This window comes from Spinacia oleracea, chromosome 1 (genome assembly GCF_020520425.1).
Source record: "Spinacia oleracea cultivar Varoflay chromosome 1, BTI_SOV_V1, whole genome shotgun sequence".
Taxonomy (NCBI): domain Eukaryota; kingdom Viridiplantae; phylum Streptophyta; class Magnoliopsida; order Caryophyllales; family Amaranthaceae; genus Spinacia; species Spinacia oleracea.
Window position 1 is genome coordinate 78,484,186 of NC_079487.1, and position 26,066 is coordinate 78,510,251.

General features: G+C 37.7%; 2 protein-coding genes across 2 annotated transcripts; both read right to left on the reverse strand.

The window, feature by feature from the left end:
- Window positions 1-1,685: 1,685 nt before the first annotated feature.
- On the reverse strand, window positions 1,686-8,514 carry LOC110801722 (protein NRT1/ PTR FAMILY 6.2). Its single transcript, XM_056834737.1, has 8 exons — window positions 8,372-8,514; window positions 7,514-7,698; window positions 4,368-4,479; window positions 4,137-4,268; window positions 3,786-4,003; window positions 3,135-3,682; window positions 2,554-2,894; window positions 1,686-2,445 (listed from the first exon to the last, which is right to left on the reverse strand). Exons 4-8 carry the CDS (start codon window positions 4,228-4,230, stop codon window positions 1,931-1,933), a joined length of 1,716 nt encoding a protein of 571 aa, XP_056690715.1. The 5' UTR covers window positions 4,231-4,268; window positions 4,368-4,479; window positions 7,514-7,698; window positions 8,372-8,514; the 3' UTR covers window positions 1,686-1,930.
- LOC110780260 (pentatricopeptide repeat-containing protein At1g59720, chloroplastic/mitochondrial) lies at window positions 8,038-10,422 on the reverse strand. Its single transcript, XM_056834740.1, has one exon. The coding sequence runs from the start codon at window positions 10,199-10,201 to the stop codon at window positions 8,765-8,767; it is 1,437 nt and encodes a 478-aa protein (XP_056690718.1). The 5' UTR covers window positions 10,202-10,422; the 3' UTR covers window positions 8,038-8,764.
- Window positions 10,423-26,066: the final 15,644 nt, after the last annotated feature.

Sequence of the window (26,066 nt, forward strand, 5' to 3'; positions counted from 1 at the left end):
CATATTCATTTTTAACTAGAATAATGTTCATTTCCAATCATGGTTAGTGTTAACATTCAAGTTATCCCACAAGCAACAAACAAATTCAAAGATCTAGTGAAAAATATATACACAACAATTCCATATAATATCAATTCATGACCATGTTATTCTTGATAATATTCATTATGAAGAAATATGATGTTTAGTTGCATAAATTTTTATATTCAGATTATGAAAAAGTAAAAGGTGTGATGTGCATAATGTGAATGTGTAGTATGTATAAGTCCATGTTTTTATAAGTTTTTTTTTTGTTAATTTTCAAAAACACATTTTCATATCGATCAATTCGTAAAATAACATACTCTGTATAAATTATATATGTTCATTGTGAATAAGTATTGCCTTCATTTACAAAATGATTTGTTATGTTAATAGTGTTTAATTTGCATTATGTTGAAATTTATTTCGAACATGTACATTTATAAAAGGTTGAATGTTCAAGTATAAGTACATTGATCATTTTCTTTGTATATTAAGCATCATTTAAACCTTTTGCAGGCTCATCATTTTCAAGTCAGTAAATATTTATTTACAATCAACAATAGACGGTAGTTAACTCAAATTATTTAGTATTTTATTTCAGCCTACAATCAGGAAATTGAAACCGTGAAGGACAAATATCATGTTCAAATCATGTTTCATATACACGATAAAAAACATCAAAAACTCGAGACTACATCAAACTAAGATTCAAAGATATCTTCATGTATATTTTTAGTATTTAAACTTAAAATCAAAGACTACCTACCTTGATGTCTTGCATCATCTTCGACCATTAGGAATTCAGGATATCTTTTCAACTAAATCATTCAATTTGCTGTCAAAAAAAAAAAATCATTCAAGTTAATCATGGTGCACGTTCAAAAGCAAACTATTCAGGAATCATCCGGCCATGCACATATAAAAGTCTTTACAATATATTGGTGAAATAGAGCATCTATACTAGGATACCCTGTGGCTGTGGGGGCACAAAGCCACAAACCCAACTTTCCTCACCGGTTCACAGATTGGTCCGACCCGTAATTCACTTATAAATACAATGTAATATTAACTGATACTTTGAATATTTGTACATATTTTATCAGCTAGTCTTGTATCAGATCGTCTAACATTTACTTAACTGTCAAATCATGATCAATAATATACTAGTTGTAGAGGAGGTGGGGTGTTATTCATGTGGTTTGACAGTTTACTAACTAGTACACAGTCTTTTATAAGAATTTGTGATATTTCATTGTAATATAATTGGAAAAAGAATTATACTGAATGAAAGTATAACTTCTTGTTTCAAAATTTAGTATATTTTGTTAAGTCATATAGAAATTTCAGCATGTATACGAAGTATTTTATGTGATTTGCAGTGACTAACCTTGTTGTATACTACGAAATATTATACAAGATTACAAGCTTTATGAGCTTGTTCGTGGGTCTTTCTTTCCTCGTCCCTACATCCTTAGTTCCTTGCCATCTTCTTTTCATTTTCTCCATCGCAAGTCTCTTATTTCATGCTTTTATCAAATTAATGGTCTTAGATTTTAATCGAAAAAATCTCGTTTAAGTCAAATTTTATACTCGAGATTCTTTACATTTAATTCTTTCATGTTTATCATCCTCGAAAGACATTTCTGTTTCTCTATAAAGGATTGTAGAAGAGACGGAGGCAAATTTCATGGTAAGTACGTATTTTAAATTCTTTACACCATAGATGATACCTTAATCTCAGTACACATTCCTTGAAGCACATTCCATATTTTAATACAAAAATCTATTTCATTAACTCTATAACAGAAAGGGGGAAAAGGAGAGAAATGAAAAGAACAATCTATCCTTAGTCCTTAAGCTTTGTACAGTTGCAAGGCAAAACAGATCCTGATTAATTTTCAAGTGTTCAACACTCTTCTGCTGGTGAAATTTTCTGCAGAATAGGCTCGGATTTCTGTGCGGTGTACCAGTTAGCAGCAACAATGAACAATCCAAAATTTATAAAGCTTAACATACACAGAAGTCCATAAAAGCAATCAAGTCTCCCCTTATTAATGTTGTCGCCTATCCATCCTTGACCTGAACCAAAGCTTGTAGTGATTTTCTGAATGATAAAAACCAAAAAACTGCTAACAAAGAATCCCAGTGAGATGGTAACAAGAAAAAGGCCCGTGCTCAACCCTTTCATCCCTTTAGGTGACTCAGTTATGAAGAAATCCAACTGTCCGGTGTATGTGAAAGCTTCTCCAGCACCTATCAACAAGAACTGTGGAATCAGAAAGAAAACACTGACTGGAAGAACTGATGTTCCAGGGTTAGCTCTGGCCACTGATTGACGTTTCAGTTCAGACATTGTTGCAGCTGCCATTCCTATCACAGATAGAAGTAGACCGAGAGAAATTCTTTGCAGGTTGGTGAGACCTGTACGTGTACAATAAGAGGCGTATAATATATTAAGCAAAAATTCAATTTTGAAGGGAAAATTAATGTAATTACATAAAGAAACTATACAAGAGCTTGCTTAATTACCAGCTTTTCCTCTCCATTTCTTCCACAGAGGTATGACTACGCGATCATAAACAGCCAGAGTGACTAACACAGCTAAAACAAAGAATACAGTTAGTGAGGCAGCGGGTATTTGAAAACTGCCAATTGATCTCTTCATAGTGGATGCTTGTTCGACTGAGAAGGTGAGTATCTGTGCATATGTAGTCCAAAATAAGATTGTTGTTGCCCAAATAGGCAGTAGTCTAATCACTGCCTTCACCTCCTCCACTCTAGTAACTGAACAGGTTGTCCAGGGATTGCAATCCGAGATACCACCTTTCACATGATCTCCTTCGCCAATGATTGCAGCTTTATCCAAGAATCTGAAGAAATTTTAAATTAATAAATAAATCAAACAGTGGAATCACAAATGGAAAAGTTTATAATTTTAACAACGTCCGCCAAGGAAAAGCTAATCATGTATTCTGTAATCACGTTCATTTACTGTAATATTTTGGTGGGGGAGGGAAGTAGCTTATATAGGAGTAAAACTTTGAGATGTCTAGCAATACATGGAACGTAAATTTCAAGAAAAAAAGGGTAGAGACGTTCAAATGGCGAACCTGAATTGATCAGTGTGATGTATTCTTGAAGTATCAGAAAAAGTTTCATAGAGCAATCCTGTATTGTAAGGAAGATTCATTTTCCTTTTCCTGGTGGCAGCTACAATAACTTGCAGAATATGAGAAATGGGACTTCCATGACTTCTCTGATATCTGTATCGCTTGGTTCCCAAAAAGAATGCAAAGATGGCAATAAACATTGATACTGAGCAAATGCCATAAGCCAGGGTTCGACTAACTTCCTCTTGAATATAGACAAGCACTGTAACTGCCACTAAAGTTCCTGTTGTAATAAAGAAGAAGAACCTATTAAAGAAGTAGGCCAAGTTAGCCTTTTCTTTCTCGTCATTCTCATCAAATTGATCAGCTCCAAATCCTGAAACACTTGACTTCAAGCCACCTGTCCCAAGTGCAATGAGGTAAAGCGAGAGATACAGAATTCCCATTTGGAAGTTATTAGCAGGCTCGCATTTGTCTGAATTGGTGGTGTCACAAGGTGGTGGATGCAAGCTTGGCAGTCTCGTTGACAGAGCTAATAAGGCAGTTCCCTGATCAAAGAAAGAGTGTTACTTAGTATGCTGACAAGCAATCAGAACTCAGAAGGGAAGAAGAAACCAAACAGACAACTTGGTAAAATATCACACAACTTACTATGGTCTGAATAACGGCAGAGATAGCAACAGTTCTGAATCTACCAAGGAAGGAATCTGCAAGGAAACCTCCTAGAAAACACAAGAGAAATGAAGTGCCCATAAAATCAGTGACAATATTGGCTGATGCTGAAGTAGACAGGTGCATTTGTCCAGCCAAGTAAGTCACAAGGTTCACTGCTATACCCATCGTAGAAAGCCTCTCACATAACTCAATTCCTGTGGACAGACAAAAATAAATAAATAAAAGAAATAAGACTGACAAGTAGATGAGGCAAATGTGGATAACCCTCTATTCCGTTTAACAATATCAAAGATGGAACGGCAATCAGATGTTCCCACCAACACTTACCTAAAATCAAGCCTGCAGGTATCCAACCGCCGGTTTTAGACTTGTCAGCAGGCAATCCTTTAAAGTCAATAGCTTGTGCGTGGATTGAACTCATCTTTTTCCCCTTCTTATAGCTTTAAAAATTATCAAGGCCTGAGACAAACAGAATAAGAAAAAATTAACCATGTGAACAACCAGGAAAATGGTATTGACTGAGAGAATAAGTAAGAGATAAATTTGGATAATTAATACCTTATTCTAGCTCAAGTTTTTATAAAATAAAAGGATCGGGAGGCTCCTTTTTATAAGCAGCGAGAATGACTACATTTTGTGCTGAAAGACAACTGGTTTCAGCTAAAGGTGCCTACATCATGAGACTCAAGATATTAACTAGGTTGCTATCCCTGATCAGTGTTTGAACTTCAATTAAAAATGACAACAAAACAATAGGCAATCTATCAGTGCCTATTAAAAGACTTTGTTGCAGATTTAACCAATTGTTCAATGCTATTGCTACCCCACAGGTCAATGTATCTTAACTCAAGCATTAAGAAACCTTCCCTCCAACAAGTATTTTGTTTTTATATTTATTTAAACAAATCAGACAAGTATTTCAGTTGTTTTTAAAAAAAACTTTGACAGGATATGCTCTGCGGCATTGCCAACACAGTTAATGACATATGAGTACCAAGCATCAAGACTTCTTTCATCAATAAATAACCTAGGCTGATCATGTTACATTCGAGTTTCTAACTTGATCTTTCACAAAAACGCAAAGCCAATTTCTGAAATAAACAACGGAGTACTATTGTTCTCCACAGTTAGCTTGAGGCATGGCAAGGAATAGATTGCAGAAGACAGTAGAAAGCAACAAAAAGCTCATACAGTTGGTTTACGGGCTATATGAACAACAATTAGTCAGTCACTAATCTTCATGTAGCAACCAAATGCAGTGTACCTAAACAGAGTTATTAAGATCACAATTTGAGTTGTAGGATTAATACTATCCCAGAAACGGGAAATTATCACAATCAGTTTAGTATTGGTCATTGTTGCATAGCACGAATGCTGATAATCATAATTGAATTTCCTACGTCTAGATTCTAAATTCGATAATAGGATCTGAAAGGCCCAGCAGATCTAAATCCTTACTATATCCCATGCATATAAAAAGCTCCTCATTGGCTTCTTTTTTTCTTTGTCAAAGACTCAGTTTCTTACGAGTACTTTTGTAACTTTATCTAGGATGCACAAAAAGTTGCCGCTCATTATTTTTTTAATAGGAATACTGTGAAGTATTCCTCTGATTTCTTTTGGTTGCAACGTTGAACTTTTACGGTCTTTAAGACACAGTCTTGACCATTAATATCCTGAGCTATTTAGTAATAAAAATGTAAAAACGTAGTAAAGAAAATCAAACGAAACCCCAAATGGTAATATATTTGAATATATTAGTTAAAATTGTTAAATACGATTCAAAGCTAATCTAGCTAACTTTAAGTATGTTATTTAATGGACCGTGAGCGTGCAAAGTGCTAAGTCTTGATGAATAATATATAGCTATATTACTAACCCAATACTAGCAGCTCAATGCTCCACTAGGCCCAATAACCCAAGCAATCTCATATTCAATATATGAAGGTCATGAGTATATTTAAAGACAACCAAAACATCATTTCACTTCCATGTGGGAGAATACTCCTACTCACACAAGTTGAAGACTAATATCTAACAGAAATATCCAACGTTGCTATCCGATTAAAAGAGAATGGATGAGTTTCATTTTAATATATTATCATAATTAGCAGATAAAGAAGTATGTATCAAAAAGTTTAGGCAGTCGGACAAGTTGAAACCTTTTATACTGCACTTCTGTATACATGGAGGGTTTTAACCAATTAGTACATATTGGTAAGACTTGATTATAATTTTCATCAACTTAGTGGAGTAAGATAATATGCAAGTGGTCTAATAATACAACTAGTTATTTCAATTCGTAAGCCAATAGGGTGTATGACTGTATACCGATCTCAATAATTACTTAATTAGAAATACTGTTTTGAGTTTAAAACAGCGAAAACACTAGATCTCACAATCATGCAAAACTTCTGCATATGTAAATATAACAACATAATGCAATCAACTTGAGAAAAGATGTATTAAAATAGCATGAGATACCAGTAAGATCCTAACTTAAAAGCTATATGATGACGTCAAAAGCGCGCAAAAAGTAGCACCTAAAGAGAAAAGGTCCTGAATAATAAAGATGCAGAATCTTCACTGTGACTTGATTATTACGCATAATCTGCATGATTTAGTGTATTAATTACTAATGTGCACAGGATGTATAATGAAGTATCTCTTAACACTTATACACAAGGAAGATATTGGTATCACATTTGCTGGAAAGCAGTGAAACAGCATATGATTAGTTCCTCAGTTTAATGCCCACTAGCATTAGATTAGTTCAGTGTTATTTTTGGTGGCAGCTGAGAAATAGCACAAGAAGGTTGGTTCCTTAGTTTAATGCTGCACAGAAATGGGAAACGGTAACAGAAACAAAAACAAAAACCTAAAATTTCACAAACGCGATAATCATACAATTTGGAAATGTGAAACTCACAAACCAAGCTAATAAATCGCTAATGTAGCTTAGAATTTATTCTAAACAAAAAATGTGAGCAAAGAGGGTATAATGATCATTCTACGACTTAAAGATCCTTAAGAGGGAAATACCTGCTGATCTTTCAAAGAATACCCCCCCCCCCCCCTCCTCCTGAAGTTACGAAATTCTAAGCTTCAGAAACGGGGAAATGTGACCTTGAGTAGAGTTGCCTAGTATCAAAGAGAGCCAACTATGTTTACCAAATTAGAGTACTATACAGTCCTTACGCACAATGCACATAATATCCTGCTTAAAGAAACAGATTTCTTTCGAACAAATATCCACCAAAAAGCTCCAAGTTATTGGAGAAATGAAGGGTGGCATAAGATACAAAGATTTCAGTAGACTGCCACTGATAAAACATTCTATATCCAAAGCTTTGTTTCCACTGCCCCACTTGCCCTCTTCCCACCACACAACAGAAAGAAAAAAAAATCCAACTCTAAATTAATAGGTCACATTTGATTTTGGCTGTCAAAGACAAAATTCTTGTACGGAGATATGGTGTGAACTCTACTAGATGTATCTCTAAAAGAAATGATCAATGATAGTCAAGACTAACAGGATTTTACCGCATCATCAAACGTGATCTTAATGTCTGGGTAAATGAGAGAGTAAACACATCACTTAGAGTGGAAGGCTAATGGTTGAAATCAAACACTGTCGAAAAGAATTACTCTGAGAGTCCAAGTCATTCATGTAGAAGTATGGAGTTAGCTGAATGAAAAGCTACCTTCATTGTATTTTCTTGTGATACATATACATTGAATAAAATGGATTACATTCTGATTTCGATCTGTATGACATCAAGGATGGACACTATGCTTGCAATATTAGGCAACCCTGTACTTATCTTTTCGTCCCACTGAATAATGGAGAGCTCCAACTCTTCAGTAAGCTTGCTTAACGGCTCGGTTTCTGCAGATTTACCAACAAACATAACACAGTTAGAGAAATACTTCAAATAGATGAAGAATAAGCAACTACTTCTACTTTGGAAACTTTCATAAATAAAGTGTGACACATCCAGGATTTTCTTCCACGGCAGACTGAGGTATATCTTGCTGAGTTTTTTCAGTGAAAAGAATAGGTAACTAAAGATACTGCCTGCAAAATAGTCTAACTCGATCTTCCCAACTAAGAATAGTTACATTCAGTTGGTGGCAGATTCTTGGCTATATATTCCTCTACACTTCGTTAAGTCTACATCGGTAGTTTGTGGAAAATCAAATTAGGATAACCAAGTAGACAAAAAACTAGGAGAAATCAAAAACAGGTCTATCTTAATTACTTGACAATATGATGCACACTAAAACCATACCCACTAAAATATGTCCCCTTTACGTACACTATTATTACAGTTTTCATAAGATTTCATTATCCTAATAGGTACAACAAGTCTGCAGACAAATAGGAGATCACTTTACAGTCTTTTCTCTCTGCCTTCCTTGCTACATCAAACTATTATACTTACACGTACCAGATACATGACAATTGGATACTTTGATCACAAATGGGCAAATCTCCCAAAAAAGACAGGCCAAACTGTTCATTTCGACAAAAAACATACTGCTTATCATCGAATTCTAACCTTTGTTTCATCTTCTGAAAAGGAATCCAGATTAAAATTTTGGCGTGTCATGAATGTCTTCATAAAATCAGACACAAAGCATATTAATTCACAAGCTGCTTCATATACCAAATCCAAATAAAACCATCATTCTCCATACGAGTTATCTTTTGTACATAGCTTGTAATCAGAACACTCTTTGGGATGGTGAACCCTCAAATGATCGCATTCCAGATATTGATAGGTGGACACACCAGGAAAGTCCTTGATGGTGGTCCTCACAATATCAAGTAAAAGCTTTGTAAAAACCTTGCCCTGTGCTTTATCATTTTTCTTGTCATTTTCTCTAATAGCTTATGTATCTCCATATGTATTGAAATTGTGCTGAAATAATACATAAATATCAAAATTCAGTTAAACCATTGTGCATCCAGGAGTCTTTTTTATCCCCTTCTTGTCCATCATTTCTCTGATGGTGTACTTATTCTCCCAAACAGACAGTTTCGCATAGATATTGGAAAGAATCACATAATCTGACTCATTCATCACCTCCTTCCCAAACAGCTTCTCTGTGTAAAATTCACTAAGGTTTACCTCACTTTGACCAGGAAAAGCGTTGATCAAGGTCCGCAGTATTATTGAGTTAGGTTCAATGGGCATACTTTCGACGAACTTGAGTGCTCCTTTGACAAGACCAGCCCTGCACATCAAGTCCACCATACATCCATAATGTTTCATTTTAGGTGATATACCATAGTCCATCATCGACTTGAAATAGAATCGGCCTTCATCAATTAAACCAGCATGACTGCAAGCATTCAACAGGCCGACAAAAGCAGTACCATCAGGCCTTACACCGTCTCTTTTCATTTCCTCAAAAATGGAAATAGCTTCTATCCCATGTCCATGCATTCCCAATCCCGCAAGCACAGAGGTCCAAGATACAATGTCCCTTTCCTTCATACTATTGAAAACACTCATTGCCTTTTCAATATCACCACACTTCATAAACATATTGATCAACGAGTTACAAAGCTCAACACTTTTATGGATCCGTTCTCTCTCAATATAAGATTCAGCCCATTTCCCAAGCTCAAGATCGCTCAAATCACCACAAGCTGATAGAACAGATACCATTGTGAACTCATCAGGATAAACCTTAGCAACCTGCATTTGCTTAAACAAGTCAATAGCATTCACTGACAATCCAGACCTCATATAATTACCAATCATAGCACTCCAAGTCACAGAACTTCTCTCAGGCATTTCATCGAACACCTTACGTGCATCCTTGATTCCGCCCTCGCAACAACCATACATATGAACCATCGTATTCCCCACATGTAAATCTCCTTCAAACCCCAGTTTCAACACTGGTCCATGAACCTGTTTTCCCAATCTCAAATCCCCAACTCCAGCACAGGCCTTAAGAACAAAAGGGTATGTAAAATTATTGGGGAAAACCCCATTCTTGACCATAAAACAGTAAACATTCAGCGCACAATGCTTCAAATTTGGGGTTTTCCCATAAGCCCTAATCACAGTATTGAAGAGAAATGTATCGTAAAGGCGAGTATCGGCCTCAGGAGGAAAGAGAAAAGAAAAGGCGTAATCAATGGCGTCGATGTCGGAAGAAGTAGAAGTGAATTTTGTAAGGATTAAAGGATTGCTACTGAGGCCAAGCTTGAGAATATGAGCTTGAATTTGAAGGAGTTGAAGGGGAGATTGGCAGGTTTGGAGAAGAGAAAGACAGTTAAGCTCCGCAGCTCGTTGCGGCCGGGGTTTGGAGGAGAGAGATTGAGTGGTGATGGCATGGAAGAGCCTCCTCCTATGGGTGGCGTAGAGTCGCATTTACCGTTACTTTTGAGAGGGAAATGGAAGTTTGAACCCCCACCCCACCAAAGTTTGGTGGTGGTGGTTTGAGACTTTGAGGTGTTGCGCCAAATTTTTTACTACTCAAACTCCCCTGTCTCACAACAAATAGGCGAGCACAACATGATATCCTATCAAAATTTCAGGAATTAGAACCGAAATTTAATGCAACAAGTTTTGGAAATGAGAATCAAAATCTGTTTGAACACATTCTGCTTCAAGATACCTGTCATTTTAAAAATTTAAATACACTATTGCTAATTTATTGGAAAAAATCTACTTCATAGTTTGAACTTTATTTTATAATTTGAGCTTAAATTGTAATTATATACTTATATTTTTTCAAAAATTAGTTTGGATTGTTTAATACTTTGGGCATATGGAGCATTTTTATATGGTCTGATCCCTTATTTTGGATACTTCATATTAGAATTGGTGTTCACAGGGTAACCTACAAGTTACCCATTCCGAAATATTGAGAACTGGAACTTGTTGCAACAACTTCCCAATAATGTTACCCGGAACCGGAACCTACACATCAGGTTCCGATTCCTATTCAGGGTAACCTAAATTTTTCCTCACCCCCTACTCACAATTGATGTGTAACACTATTACCCGATCAAAAGGTCTTGCAGATCTATGAATTTTTCTATCAATTTGATTACCCAACTTTTGATAACTTTTAACATGTTTTGATTAACTTTTATATTATAAAAGAAATTGATGAATAAACATTTTAAATGGTCATATAATTACCTTTATTCATTATCAGTGTTTTTGAAGAGATAATATTATCGGTGATTTTGAAGAGATAATATTTATTAAAGTGAAAAATTACATCACTAATAAATAAATAAATTTTACATTATACCGACTTAAATGTTAAGCATTTGAGTTAACTTTTACTCCGTTGTACAATATTTATTGTACACCACATTTAAATAAGAATTTGTGTTAACCAATAGGAAATGTGGGACACAAGTGGTACACAGGTTCAGTGGGGCGATGTAGACACCTACTTTTGTCCCCATTCCCGAAAGGGAAAGATTCGATGATGAAAGCATAAATCTCCACTTGACAACACATCTCCTATAAAATAAACGAATCTCAATTCCCCTTTTCATTTCACCCGAAACCTGCTATTTATGGAAACCTGCTAAAAATAGTAACTGCCGTAAAAGGTAGCTTCTAAAAGTGGCAAATCATAAAGGATAGAATCCTGTCAGAATTAGGTGTTGCATTCCAACATAAATCCTAAATGAGATAGAAAACTGCGAGAATCCTATTCCTAATATGATTCGGAAATAAGAGTTACGTATTAATTAAAATCCTAACGAGCCTAGAGTTCGTAACGGGCCCAGACGCATTCCGTCATAAAATTAATACGCACTAAAAGACTCGATTAAGTCTCAAACTCTACGGATTTCAGGAATCCGAATCTAACTAAAGAAAACAGCCTAGACCCTATTTTCAACGCCTAGCTCTGGGCGCCGAAATCTTCGGCGCCCAGGCCTGGGCGCTGAAAATACCTGGGTACGTGTTTTTTCCTAATTCTTTGTGGATTAGAACTCTGCAATTCTATCTTTCCACAAACTCTTCCCTATAAATAGACCCCTAAATTCGACGTAAAAAGAGAGACACAACACACAATTATATTCTGAGTATTGACTCCAACCCTTAGCCTAAGCCTCACGCTGCGAAATTGTTCACGCGTTCTGTCGCAATCGATCCATAAATCGAACAGAACGTATCCTGTCCCACAATTGAGATTCGTTAAATAAAAAGGAGAAATAGCAAAGTCAAAGTGGTTAGTTTTCTGAGAACCGTGACGCACCTCTCAAGGGTGCGTCGTAATGTGTCCCTTTTCGATGATTTAACTGCTTTCCTCGCCCTTTTTATGAACTGTTAAACTAACTAAATCTGATTGTTCTATCACGCCTAACAAATATAATATTTTTGGGAAATCGGATTATCATGCTAGGTCCCTTAATGCTATTTAAATCAGATAATCGCGATCGAATTAGTATTATATGTTGCATATTGCTAAAATCAACTCAGATTAGTTTAATAGTTAACGCATGTCCCTTCAATTATTTATGTTGAGCTAGTAAGGATATCCTGCCTCTGGAGTTATCGACGAGCGAAGTACTCCTCTCGGTAGTTACAGTCCCCCGAACCCTCAATCTCTACCTTGCGGGTGTATGTTGAGAGATCCCCACACCAGGGATCACAAGGGAACCTACGGCCGTCGTGGTCAAACATAATTGCACTCCCTTTATGTCACGATAAACGGGTTTTGTCAGTTTTTCTCATTGTCGTTAAAAACTGAATGGCGACTCCTATATTACTAGTCAATTGGGTGTAAACTCACAGGAAATCCAATTACACTTGATTGAATAAAAGGAATCGTCACACCCACGAGGGACGAGGTCACGCATTAGCCTCGTGCTTTTTCGACCCCCTCACAGTGGCGACTCCACTGGGGATAGTGAAGGAAATACTCGTGCTTGTAGGTAATCAAAATAGCCGAAGGGTGAAACGATCCTACCCCGCGTTTATTTCCCCATCAAGTTGGGACGACCTGAAAATCAGCATATTAATGTGAACGGGCAGAACCGCATAACGAATCTCGGCTCCCTCGGGAGTTGGGACTAAGGATACCCTTTTTCCGCCAATAGGGGGGTGCATACGCCGCGCATGTTGCCCACTCGGTACTTGTGCAGGTAGTACACCTATCCCGAACCCAATCGCTCGCTCATTAGGTCCCTCTCGCCTGCATGCCCCCTTGGCTTGCACTTGCGGGTTGGCCTCTTGGGCGAAATTCGTCTGTTGAAGACACTACCTCGACCGGGGCATGTGTTGGATCTACGATAGAAGTGGTACCAAGCCAGGCGCAAATAAACTACCCATAGAAGCCTATCATAAACTACGTGGCATATTTAATTTTCAAATCCATGTTTGTAATGTATTCATGTGTAGAGAAATATGTGATTGTGTGCGACAAACTATCCTAGAAAACCAACGAAAGGAAAATACGTAGCGCAAAAAAATGTTCATAAAAAGAATTGCTACGAGGGCGTAAGGAAAGCACTCGATTTCAAAAGCGACTCGTGAAAAAATTAATAACTCTTTGTGTCGTTGTTAGGCCTCCTACGACGACAATACTCGGCACCGAAACCGAACGTGCTAATAACTATGAATGTCACACGGGCAAGTGTTTCGAAAATCCAAAGAATGACCAAAATAAAAAAAAAAACCAAAAAGTGTACCGACAAAAGAAAGAGTGAAAAACCAATTTAGAGAGTCGAAGTCTAGACTAAGTAATGCTTAAAACTTTGGGAACCTAAACTTTAGCTTATCTTATGCCTAGGACTGGTCCTGCCACTTGGTGCCGATCAGGGAATCAACGGTTAGTGCGTCTCGAAGATACATCGCCAACATCAGGTTTAGTGACTCCAAGCTCCGTCCGTCATCCCTCATTTCAAGGATCTCCGCTTCCCCAACCTCGATTCGCACCTTCAAACATGTCCATCGAAGATTTGCAAGAGCAGATGGCTCAAATGACCCGACTCATGGGCCAACTAAAAATGGAAAATGAAGCTTTAGCGGCTGCGCAAGCCAAAAATGACCTCGATAACGAGAAGAGGATTGAAAAAATGGTCCTACAGCAAACCATGGGGAGAAAATACTTCTCCCTCGATCCTGAACCTTTTCCTGGCAAACTACCAGAAAAGTTCAGTTCATCTGACTTACCAAAGTTCAAGGCCACGGACAACCCCCGTGATCATCTACTGAGCTTTGTGAATGCCATGAACTTGAAAGGCGTGGACAAGTCCATGTACTTACCTGCCTTTCCTTTGTCCTTGGAACCTGTGCCGCTCAAATGGTACTATCACCAGGACCCTAAGCTATTCCCCACTTGGGAAGACTTTGTCAATGTCTTCATCAAGCAATACTCGTCGAACATGGATTTCCAAGTCACCATGCGCGAGCTGGAAGTCCTCTTCCAAAAGAAAAATGAGGGTTTCACGACCTACTTTGCTAGATGGAGGGACCAGGCGGCCCAGCTAATCAATAGGCCTCCCGAAACAGAATTGGTCCAAAAATTCATTGACAACCTGGACCCGGCTTACAGACAACACCTTAGGTACCTGGGACTTGACACTTTCAAAAGAGTTTATGATGTGGGAATAAAGATCGAGGACGACCTCGCCAAAACCATACAAAGCAAACCCACATATAAGAACAACACCTATAATCGGGGTAACACATCCCAAGCCCAAGAAGTCCATGCTGTAGAAGAGACTCCCGCCCGAAGAAACCCTGGAAGATGGGTCCGAGACCGAAAGTTTGCCCCACTCGGGTCGACGTTGGTACAATGTTAGGTTATGATACATATGACATTACATAGATCATGCGGAAACAACCATTAACCCAGGACAACATATTATTTACACATAATCATATAGCATAACTTAGATGCATACTCTTTGTTGCGTGACCTCCCTAGCTGCGCCCGAACCGAACAAGAACAAGTCTTTAGGACTCCAAGTGTCGTCCCTCCGTAGATAGTCCACAGTACGTCCGGATCCGCCTTAAGATTGACCAACTAGAATCGCCCTTAAGGTACTAGAATTTTCGGCACTTTTGAGCAAGATGTGTGGCTGAATTTTTCTTTCAAAAACTCACTTTGAATACTTTTAAAACTCGTCATAAATTGTGAACCCAGGCCACATATTTATAGGGTTATGGAAAGGGAATTGGAATCCTATTCAGATACAAATTAATTAAACCTAGAATCCTACAAGAACTCTAATTTAATTAATTTATCAAATAGAATTAGGAATTTAATCATTAACCGAACTCTGCACGTTTTAAGAAACGTGCACGAACACAAACACTTACACACGCACACACGGCAGCCACGATGGGCCGCCCATGCGTGCGCACGAGCAGCAGCCCACGCAGCGCCCGCGCGCGCTGCGCGCTGCGCGTGCTGTGCGCGCTGTGCGCGCTGCGCAGCCTGCTGGGCCTGGCCTTGCGCTGGGCCTGGCGTGGCTGTTTGTGCGGCGCGCTTGGCTTGCTGGGCGATGGCCTGGCTTCGTGCTGGGCCTCGTCCGGCAGGCCTCGTCCGATGCTTATTCGTACGATACGCTTCCGATTAAATTTCCGATTCCGGAATTCATTTCCGATACGAACAATATTTAACATTTCCGATTCCGGAATTAATTTCCGTTTCGAACAAATATTTAATATTTCCGTTTCCGGAATTATTTTCCGATTCCGGTAATATTTCCGATTCTGACAATATTTCCGTTTCCGGCAATATTTCCGATTCTGGTAATATTTCCATTTCCGATAATATTTTCCGATACGTACCATGTTTCCGTTTCCGGCAACATCTACGACTTGGATAATATTTATATTTCCGATACGATCCATATTTCCGTTTCCGGCAATATCATCGTTTCCGGAGTATTCATTTCTTGCCTGTGACGATCTTAGCTCCCACTGAAACCAAGATCCGTCGGTTCCGAATATTCATAGATGGAGTATTTAATGCCATTAAATACTTGATCCGTTTACGTACTATTTGTGTGACCCTACGGGTTCAGTCAAGAGTAAGCTGTGGATTAATATCATTAATTCCACTTGAACTGAAGCGGCCTCTAGCTAGGCATTCAGCTCACTTGATCTCACTGAATTATTAACTTGTTAATTAATACTGAACCGCATTTATTAGACTTAACATAGAATGCATACTTGGACCAAGGGCATTATTTCCTTCAGTCTCCCACTTGTCCTTAGGGACAAGTGTGCATTTCCTAATTCCTTTGTCGCTCGATGCTTGCTCTTGAACATAAGGTAAGAGTTGTCATCCTTATTATGTCCAGAGGTGTTCCTCGGTTTCAGAGTTCAACTGATCAAATAAACAGATAATCATAGCCTATGATTCATCCGAGCACGGCCATGCATTTCACAGTTTCTAGCTCTCCGAGTGGCCTTGTACAACTTTTAAGCATCTCATCCCGATTTATGGGAGGACAATCCCAATCTTGCGATCTTGAGATTAGACTTCGTTTGATAGGTGATTACCTGAGCGTTGCCTTTATAGCCTCCTTTTACGGTGCGACGGTTGGTCAACGTCAAAGCAACCAGTTCTCAAACAAGTAATCTCAAATCACTCAGGTATTGAGGATTTAGTGTCTAATAATTTAATGAAATTTACTCATGACAGATTTTCATCTCTTACAGTAAAGTTTCATAGGTCTTGTCCGATACTAGTCTTCCCAAAGTAAGTATCTATGCAAATGATTATGACATTGCCATGTCCACATAGTTCAAGAAACAGAACTACTAGTCATCTTGCATTCTAATCGTCTAACGTTTTCTATGCGTCCAATTTTATAGAAAACTCCGATTAGGGACCATTTTCAATCTTTGACATTCAAGTTCACTTGATAGACATTTCTTAGTCACAGCACTGGTCCTGACAGTCTATCTTGAATATATCGTCAAATTGAAGGGACTCATCATTTAATACTAAACCAAGATTAAATGGAATATGAAAATACATTTCATATATGATAAATGTTCAACCCCAATGTTTTACAAGCATGGGCCTCAAACCCATCTTCTAAAACAGTTCATGGAATTCAAAGCTATGCTTGATTTCCAGTGCTACAATGTGAGTGTTGCTTCTCACTTGTTGCGTAGGTTTAGTTATCATGCTTTGCCAATCTTAATATCCTTTTCATCGAATGTTCTTCGAGATATGATGATAAGATCTTTTCGAGTTTGTTTATTATGTGATCTAGTCTTTCTTACTTCGATGGTGGTTTTACTCATTTTGCAATGAAGAACCATCAAGTTAGCAGACGTTTTTCTTGCTTCAAGAGTGGTTCTACGCATTTTTCAATGAAGAATCATCAAGCCAGCAGATAGGTGATCTACCCAAGTTCAGTGAAGAACTTTAAACAACCCTGTTTTATTGCTTCTTAGGCAATAATTACTTTTACTTCAACTTTATAGGTTGCTAGTGATGCTTTGTTTGGAATTACTTATCCAAGCAGTTCACAGATATGTGGAATACTCTCAACTATATCTTAGAACATAGAAATCATTATTTTAATTTCCCACGCAACAACTCATGGTTTCCAACCCATGTTGCCATTTCAAAACACGATGCTCTATAGCTCGTCCTTGTCAATGGTTAACTCCAAAGGGGTCTTGCTTGATCCTTTGCCAGTGTTTCTGCGTGTAGCATCAATATTTAGCATATCTTTATTTCCTTGAATCAAGAACTATTCCTATGTACCTTTTCAAGTACCATAAGTATTCTTGATCTCAATCTAGTTGATCTTCACTTAGATCAATAGAGATTGGTATATGTTCGTCATGGCTAAAGTCATACGATACGTTTTTGGCGATCCTCATATTATATCATACATGATAAATTCTTTTGCAGAATAATTCCCAATTGAATTTTATTCATGTAACTTTAGCTTATTCAATTTCAGCAGATACTGAATCCAGCTAAATTCTTTGACATATAATATAGGTTAAGAATCTCATTTAGACTCTTTGATGTTTAACTTAGTAAATGCTTATACATAGTTCAAACATCCTTTACTTAGATTTATTCACATGGGTCGAATATCTCCAATGGAGACTTTCGTGTTTGATTTAGTAAATGCCATTACTTAATCCAAAACAATATCATAAGATTTTTGTAAATAGATCTTAATACCCAGTATGTACTAAGTTTCGCCATGGTCCATCATTGATGAATAATTTCAAATCTAAGTCATTAGCATTTGAATGTTATTTCACAATAGAGAGATATGTGTGTAATACACATAGGACCAATTAAGTTTTAAGTACTCCCACTAAACTTCTTATATATCTATAAGAATCATGTATATTTTATGAAACTAAAATACTTATTAGCTTCACTAAAATACAGTTCTAATTCCCAATTGCTTGCTTAAATCTGGACTTAGATTTCATAAGCTAGCTTTCCTTTTCAAGCATTTATTTGGATCCACAAATCCTATGACATACCATGTACATAGTTTATTCCAACATTTGATTGAGGAATACGTTTTGTCATCCAATTGCCATATGTACCAATATGCAATCATTGCTTGAATTATAGACTTAAGCATTACGATTTTGCATGAGGTTTCAACACAATCCATGCCATGAATTTGCTTGTAACCTTTAGCAACTAATCTAGCTTTGTGTGTGAACACAATTCCATGTTTGATGGTTTTTATCCTTAAAACAAACTTGCAACCAATAGGTGTGAAACTATTCTTGCAAATCAACAAAATTTCAATTTTGTCATCAAAACATTGAGTATGTTTTATGGCCTCTAACCATTTAAAACATTTGAGTCTATATATGGCCTCTAACCATTTTAGGGAATCTAGGTTTCGTCATAGCTTTCTTACAAGTCATAAACTCATTAATCTACATGATAATAGTTTGACTGCAAGTTATAGGTTTCTTCACTATCGAATAGAAGAATCTCATAGTTTCATTGACCAGAACTCTATGTTTCCTTACTATCTAATAGAAGAATCTCATAGTTCCAGTGACTTGAACTCTATGCCTACTTGGGTATAGAACATCAAACAATAGAATATCAACAGGCACTTTGAGAGTCCTTTGAATATTCTATTCTCCTTGAAGCACTTGTAAAGTCTTCTAAGAGATGTCTATTCTTTAAAAGCTACTTCTAAAGTCCTTTCAGAATAAGTTCGGATTTTCTGAAGCACTTCGAAAAGCCTCCGGAATGTCCGTTTATGTTTGTTGTTCGCCTCGAAAACTTTCGAGGTCTATTTTCTCCCACTTGTCATTTTGGAAACGAATCTCCAAAAGGACATTATTTCGAGCAAACAAACATTATGTTCTCAAAAATTCGTGGTAGAAACAATACCCTTGTGTCTCATTTGAATAAATCACAATGAAACATATATCTAGACTTGGGCCTTAGTTTGTTGAATAACAAACACTAAGCTCCCACTGAGTTTAGCAACTCTTTAGATATATATAATTGAAAAGATATCCTGAAATTACTTTTCAATAGCTTTGACGAATTTGGTTTAGTTTGGTGGTAGTTGAGCATTTTGTTTTAGAAATTATAGGAAAAGTCTTTATGATTCATCATTGATCGAATCAAGTACTAATTGACTTCGATCATTCCAACGTAGATATGCCATATCTTATGGAGCTAGATTGTGAAATTACAACACACAATCATTGATGATCATATTTGGTCTCAAGTAATCATCAACATGATCTAACCTAGATCTTTATGATTTCTTGCCGAGTGGATTTTATACTTCTGAATCTTTGAACTAGCCAAACAGATTCAACTTATATCACATTTGAGTAAATAAACCTATATTCACTCAAATCCATGTGAAATAATAAAGTCATAAAACCTTTCTTTAGCTTTGAACTCTATCGTCTAGGCGTTCTAACAATAGTTCATATTCTTTGTTACTTTCAACAAGTAAGACTAGCTTGTCTTAAGTTGATCTAGAAATCAACCAACTTTCAAAAGTCCATCAAAATAGAGCTTATGAATGTTAACTTGTTGATATGGTCTAAGCAACAATGCCAAAGATTTAATGGAACTCAAATCAAGGGTTTGATTTGAACCTAGTAAAGTTCTTTAAAGAGTTGTTTGTTTTAATCAAGCATATTGACTCAACCAGTAATTGACCATTTCATTCAAATAAACAAACAAACAAGCATTGTTTTTGTTCTTCTGAATGTGAGTCTTTCTGTGTTTGAAGCAGAAATTTAGGTATGCTGATTATGGAACAAAATAGCCATTAAGTTCCAGCCTTTGAAAGGACTTAAAACAAACTAGATGACCCTACAACTAATGTAGCATTGCCATGCTTCATTTCCCACTTGTAGGTCATTAGTGTATCCTAGCTTCCATTATTTGAGTTATTACCGAAGTAAGAACCTCAAGCGGTATATGATACCAAGGAAGTTTGATTGCTAGGTCACTTCTCTTTAAACATAAATTTATAGGTAGAAACGGAATCGTAAATTCCTTTCATTTGTTCCTCGTTTTCCTATTTCTTGTACCCTTTCTTATAGTCTTAAGAATTGAATTCTTTAGTATTGACTTTTATACTTTGTTAGACATGTCCAATGTCACCAACAAGGTTCTTTACCATTTTAATTTATGTTGAATATTCTGTTTCAACTAGATGATCTTACCAGAAGCTTCTAAAGTTCTCTAAGCATCGATCTATTCGAATGTCTAGGAACTAGACTCATTCGAGAATTAAATGGAAAAAGGATTTTAGGTTGTTAACCATTGGTAAAGCTGAGCGTTTAAACTCAATGCTTTATGATCTCAAAACCACATTGTATTTTGAATTCACAAGCACCAATCGGTTTGCCATTCGACTTTGATACTCGAAAACAACCATAAAAGTCGATATAAGAAACGTACATTTTAAATTGCTCACTTTCTCTCATTTCCGTGAATCGTTCTTGGATTCACTACCAATCGAGGAAATTTACTGTTACCTTTCTAAAAGGATTTATTGCAGTGCAAGATATTTAATTATAAACAATAATTAAAACATACATTGAAGCATGCAAAGTCTAAACATTTATCATGAATAATAACTTGAAATTAAAGCAACCATGCAATTCAAACAAGTTATTAGCATTTTATTCGATTTTATTGTTCCGGCAGGTGTGAATAAAATGATTCCAAGATCCTAAAATCATTGAAGAACTAAGCACAGTTTGTCGACTTAATCCTAAAACATCTTAGGTAAGCAAAAGCCTTTTGCTAATAGTCTAGAAACTATTCTTGGTTGATAGGTACGTCTAAGAACTTATTAGGTAAACCTATCGATTTTGCCACGACATAAAAGGACTCCTTACTTATATCGTTGAGTTTCACCAAAACTAACATGTACTCACAATTATTTGTGTACCTTGCCCCTTTAGGACCAATAAGTAACACCTCGCTGAGCGAAAACTATTACTAGATTGATGTAAAGGATATCCAAGCAAGTGTATATTTTGGCATGGCACCTTTTAACTCAATTTTTAAGTTTGGAACTTAAGGCTCTTACTATGTTGGTTAGATTTTAAGTGAACTAAAATCCTTAATCATGCAACATAATCAAGCTTTTGATCTTATGCATTTTAAGACATATTTAAAAGCAATAAATAACTTAAAACATGCATAAGATAAATGTGATCTAGTATGGCCCGACTTCATCTTGAAGCTTTAACTTCAAAGTCCGTCTTGAAAATCTCCGTGGGAGGCACCATTTTCTTCAAATAGGATAAGCTATAACTAATTACAACTATTTGATGGTACGCAGACCATATTTGAATTGAAAAATAACTTTGGTACTTTAGACCATTTACATTCAAATTAATGGTACGCAGACCATATTTTCTATCCTATTTGGGCCATACTAGTCACTTCATAACCTGCAAAACAGTACATATACAATATATACCATTCACCCATTCATTATCATGAATGGCCCACATAGCTGGTTAGTAAAACACATTATGCATCACGTAAACATTTGCAGCAATTAATCAAGGGCACCAATAATCTACCAATTATTCAGTCCTTATTAATTCTAATCAAGTTGTTTTAACCTTAAGGATTTGTAGACCTAATCAAGAGTTTATGACTAAAAAGCGCTCCCACTTAAACCAATAAATTCATATGCTTTACTAATTTTAAACATAAAAATGTATTTCTAGTCTAACCGGAAACATACAAATTTAATTAAAATTTAAAGCTCATATAAATTTATAATTGAATCCAAAAAGTTTAATTTAATTTCAGTCGTTATTTAAATTAATTCATGATTTTAATTTTAGTAAAATAATTAGAATAAATAAAATTTATTATAATTACAATATTCAAAATTAAAATCCAAGAAAATAATTTAAATTATTAATTTTAAAATTAATTAAAATTACGTGAACTGAAATTTTCAAATTAAACATTCAAAACGATCTAATCGTAACGCAAACACCCTACGCATTGCACGCCCATGGGCCGCACGCACACAGCCATTGCTGGCCATGTGCGCGCAGCCCATGCGCTCGTCGCATAGCTGCTGCATCCCCATCGCAAGCCTCCGCACGCATAGGTGCTCGCTGCGCGCGCCAGCGCTCATCGTACGCGAGCTATCGCTCGCAGTGCGCGCGCGACATCGCTCACTGGGCGCGCGACATCGCTCGCTGGGCGCGCGACATCGCTCGCTGGGCGCGCGAGCCATCGCTCGCTGGGCGCGCGACATCGCTCGCTGGGCGGGCGACATCGCTCGCTGTGCGCGCGAGCAATGCTGGGCGCAGCGCTCGTGGCACGCGAGCTTGCGCTCGCTGCGCGCGAGGCTGCGCGCTCTTGTGCGAGGCAGCGCGCGTTGTGGCGCAGCTCGCTTGCTGCCCACACGCGACTGCCTTGGCTCGCTCTTCGCCCATGCCCATTCGTCCATTGCTCGTGGCACACGACACAAGGCAGGGCTGCTGCCTTGTGCTCGTGCACTACGCCCTTGCTCATTGCATTCGTGCCGCACGGGCGACGAGCTCCCTTGCTCGTCGTCGCATGCACGCATTATACAACACCCCTTAAGGGTAACACGAAGCGTCCATTGCTTCGTGCGTGCAAGTTTTATGAACGAATCGCATAAAAATTTAAAATTTATATTTAAAATTAATGACAAATTAATAAATAATATTAATTTCATAATTTTAGGGCGAAAAATCGAAAATTTATTATCCAATTGATTTCCGATTGTTATGGATTCAAGTCTAGGTCATAAAAATTTAAAATTTATCATAAATTTACAATTTTTATGGTGGTTTTTAATCATAGGTTTCTAATTAAATTACAATTAATTATGAAAATCAAATTAATTCTAAATTATTCTAATTTTCAACAAATTAATCATAATTACAAATTAGATTGCATAATTAACAAGACTAGGCATTCAAACTTGTTAAACATATGCAGTAGGTCAATCAAAAATTCAAGATTTATCAACAAGAATCGCAAATATTTAATTTAACATCTTAAATTTACGAAATTTTGCATTCGAAAAACTAAAACCTTCGAAAAGTCATAGTTAGGCTTCGAATTTGAGAATTCTGGGTTCGGCAGAAAAATACTATTTTTGTCAAAATTTTAGAATGCCTTTTACATGCGGAATTGACACAAAAATCACTCAATTCGGATGAGTAACGAAGAAACTGCCGAAAAACTGCGTACGTATAATTAAATAAACGCAATTTGCAATTAATTAACAATTACGAAAATTAATCACCCCTTTTAATTCTTGCAAATTTGTAATATTTAACCATGTTCATGCAATTTAGATTATGAAAATAATAAGGGGCTCGTGATACCACTGTTAGGTTATGATACATATGACATTACATAGATCATGCGGAAACAACCATTAACCCAGGACAACATATTATTTACACATAATCATATAGCATAATTTAGATGCATACTCTTTGTTGCGTGCCCTCCCTAGCTGCGCCCGAACCGAACAAGAACAAGTCTTTAGGACTCCAAGTGTCGTCCCTCCGTAGATAGTCCACAGTACGTCCGGATCCGCCTTAAGATTGACCAACTAGAATCGCCCTTAAGGTACTAGAATTTTCGGCACTTTTGAGCAAGATGTGTGGCTGAATTTTTCTTTCAAAACCTCACTTTGAATACTTTTAAAACTCGTCATAAATTGTGAACCCAGGCCACATATTTATAGGGTTATGGAAAGGGAATTGGAATCCTATTCAGATACAAATTAATTAAACCTAGAATCCTACAAGAACTCTAATTTAATTAATTTATCAAATAGAATTAGGAATTTAATCATTAACCGAACTCTGCACGTTTTAGGAAACGTGCACGAACACAAACACTTACACACGCACACACGGCAGCCACGATGGGCCGCCCATGCGTGCGCACGAGCAGCAGCCCACGCAGCGCCCGCGCGCGCTGCGCGCTGCGCGTGCTGTGCGCGCTGTGCGCGCTGCGCAGCATGCTGGGCCTGGCCTTGCGCTGGGCCTGGCGTGGCTGTTTGTGCGGCGCGCTTGGCTTGCTGGGCGATGGCCTGGCTTCGTGCTGGGCCTCGTCCGGCAGGCCTCGTCCGATGCTTATTCGTACGATACGCTTCCGATTAAATTTCCGATTCCGGAATTCATTTCCGATACGAACAATATTTAACATTTCCGATTCCGGAATTAATTTCCGTTTCGAACAAATATTTAATATTTCCGTTTCCGGAATTATTTTCCGATTCCGGTAATATTTCCGATTCTGACAATATTTCCGTTTCCGGCAATATTTCCGATTCTGGTAATATTTCCATTTCCGATAATATTTTCCGATACGTACCATGTTTCCGTTTCCGGCAACATCTACGACTTGGATAATATTTATATTTCCGATACGATCCATATTTCCGTTTCCGGCAATATCATCGTTTCCGGAGTATTCATTTCTTGCCTGTGACGATCTTAGCTCCCACTGAAACCAAGATCCGTCGGTTCCGAATATTCATAGATGGAGTATTTAATGCCATTAAATACTTGATCCGTTTACGTACTATTTGTGTGACCCTACGGGTTCAGTCAAGAGTAAGCTGTGGATTAATATCATTAATTCCACTTGAACTGAAGCGGCCTCTAGCTAGGCATTCAGCTCACTTGATCTCACTGAATTATTAACTTGTTAATTAATACTGAACCGCATTTATTAGACTTAACATAGAATGCATACTTGGACCAAGGGCATTATTTCCTTCATACAAGCCTTTGAAAGACTAACCAATCAAGGAAAGTTGAGACCTATAGGCCCCACCCGTGACCCTCCTGTCAAAAGCAAATATTGGGTCGAACGTACTTACTGCAAATTCCATCAAGGAAACGGGCATGACACTGAAAACTGCTGGAATCTAAAACATACGATCCAGGACATGATAGAGGATGAAGTGATACCTCTCCCTAACGTTGGCAAACCCAACAACAACAAGAGCCCACTCGGCTCTTGTCACATCTCTCTCGACCAACCAGAGAATTTCGACCCCACGGTGTATATTACACCTCAAGGTGCACCACTCGCTGTGGTCCCTATGGATCGAATCAAGAGGGAAGTGTGCGGTGTGTGGAATGATGATGCTGAAGATATTTACCTATCTCAAGTGTCGGGCCAGGACCTCTTCACTGAAACTTGGCCCGGGTATGCTCTCGTTGACACCACCCCTCAGGAGCCCGAGGTCGACAACCTCACCCGATCCGGAAGAATATACCAACCGGATATTCACCCACCTCCTATGGACGACATCCCGGTTAGGCAAACTCCTGAGAATGGACAGCACGCCACCGTCGCAGAATTCATTGAAAATCCTCTCCTGAAATAACTAAAAAGAACCAAGGCCGAGATTACCATCTGGGATCTTATGTGTACTTCAAAGGAACATCGCGAAAAGCTTATTCGCTCACTTGACCTCATCTCGGTACCTACAGATATCACACCTGACTCATTGGTTAGCCATGTCACGAGAGATGCCGGAGAAAAGGCCATAGTTTTCACTGATAAGACTTACCCAAAGAGGGGGCCCGGGGTGCTCACAATAAAGCCCTTTACCTAGTGGTTGGATGCAAAGGACAAAACATCCCCCTAGCGCTCGTAGATAATGGTTCAGCGGTTAATGTCTGCCCATTGCGAACCGCCCATTGCTTGGGGCTAGGAAACGATGACTTCTAAACCTCCACGCAAGGGGTACGAGCTTATGATAACTCCCGAAGGCCT

Excerpts from the sequence above, each read along its gene's own strand:
- LOC110780260 (XM_056834740.1), bottom strand. The coding sequence starts at position 10,201 with ATGCGACTCTACGCCACCCATAGGAGGAGGCTCTTCCATGCCATCACC.
- LOC110801722 (XM_056834737.1), bottom strand. The coding sequence starts at position 4,230 with ATGAGTTCAATCCACGCACAAGCTATTGACTTTAAAGGATTGCCTGCT. Across the intron at positions 3,683-3,785 it reads CTGCCGTTATTCAGACCATA|GGAACTGCCTTATTAGCTCT; the intron begins GTAAGTTGTGTG and ends TTCTTTGATCAG. Across the intron at positions 2,895-3,134 it reads CATCACACTGATCAATTCAG|ATTCTTGGATAAAGCTGCAA; the intron begins GTTCGCCATTTG and ends AAATTTCTTCAG.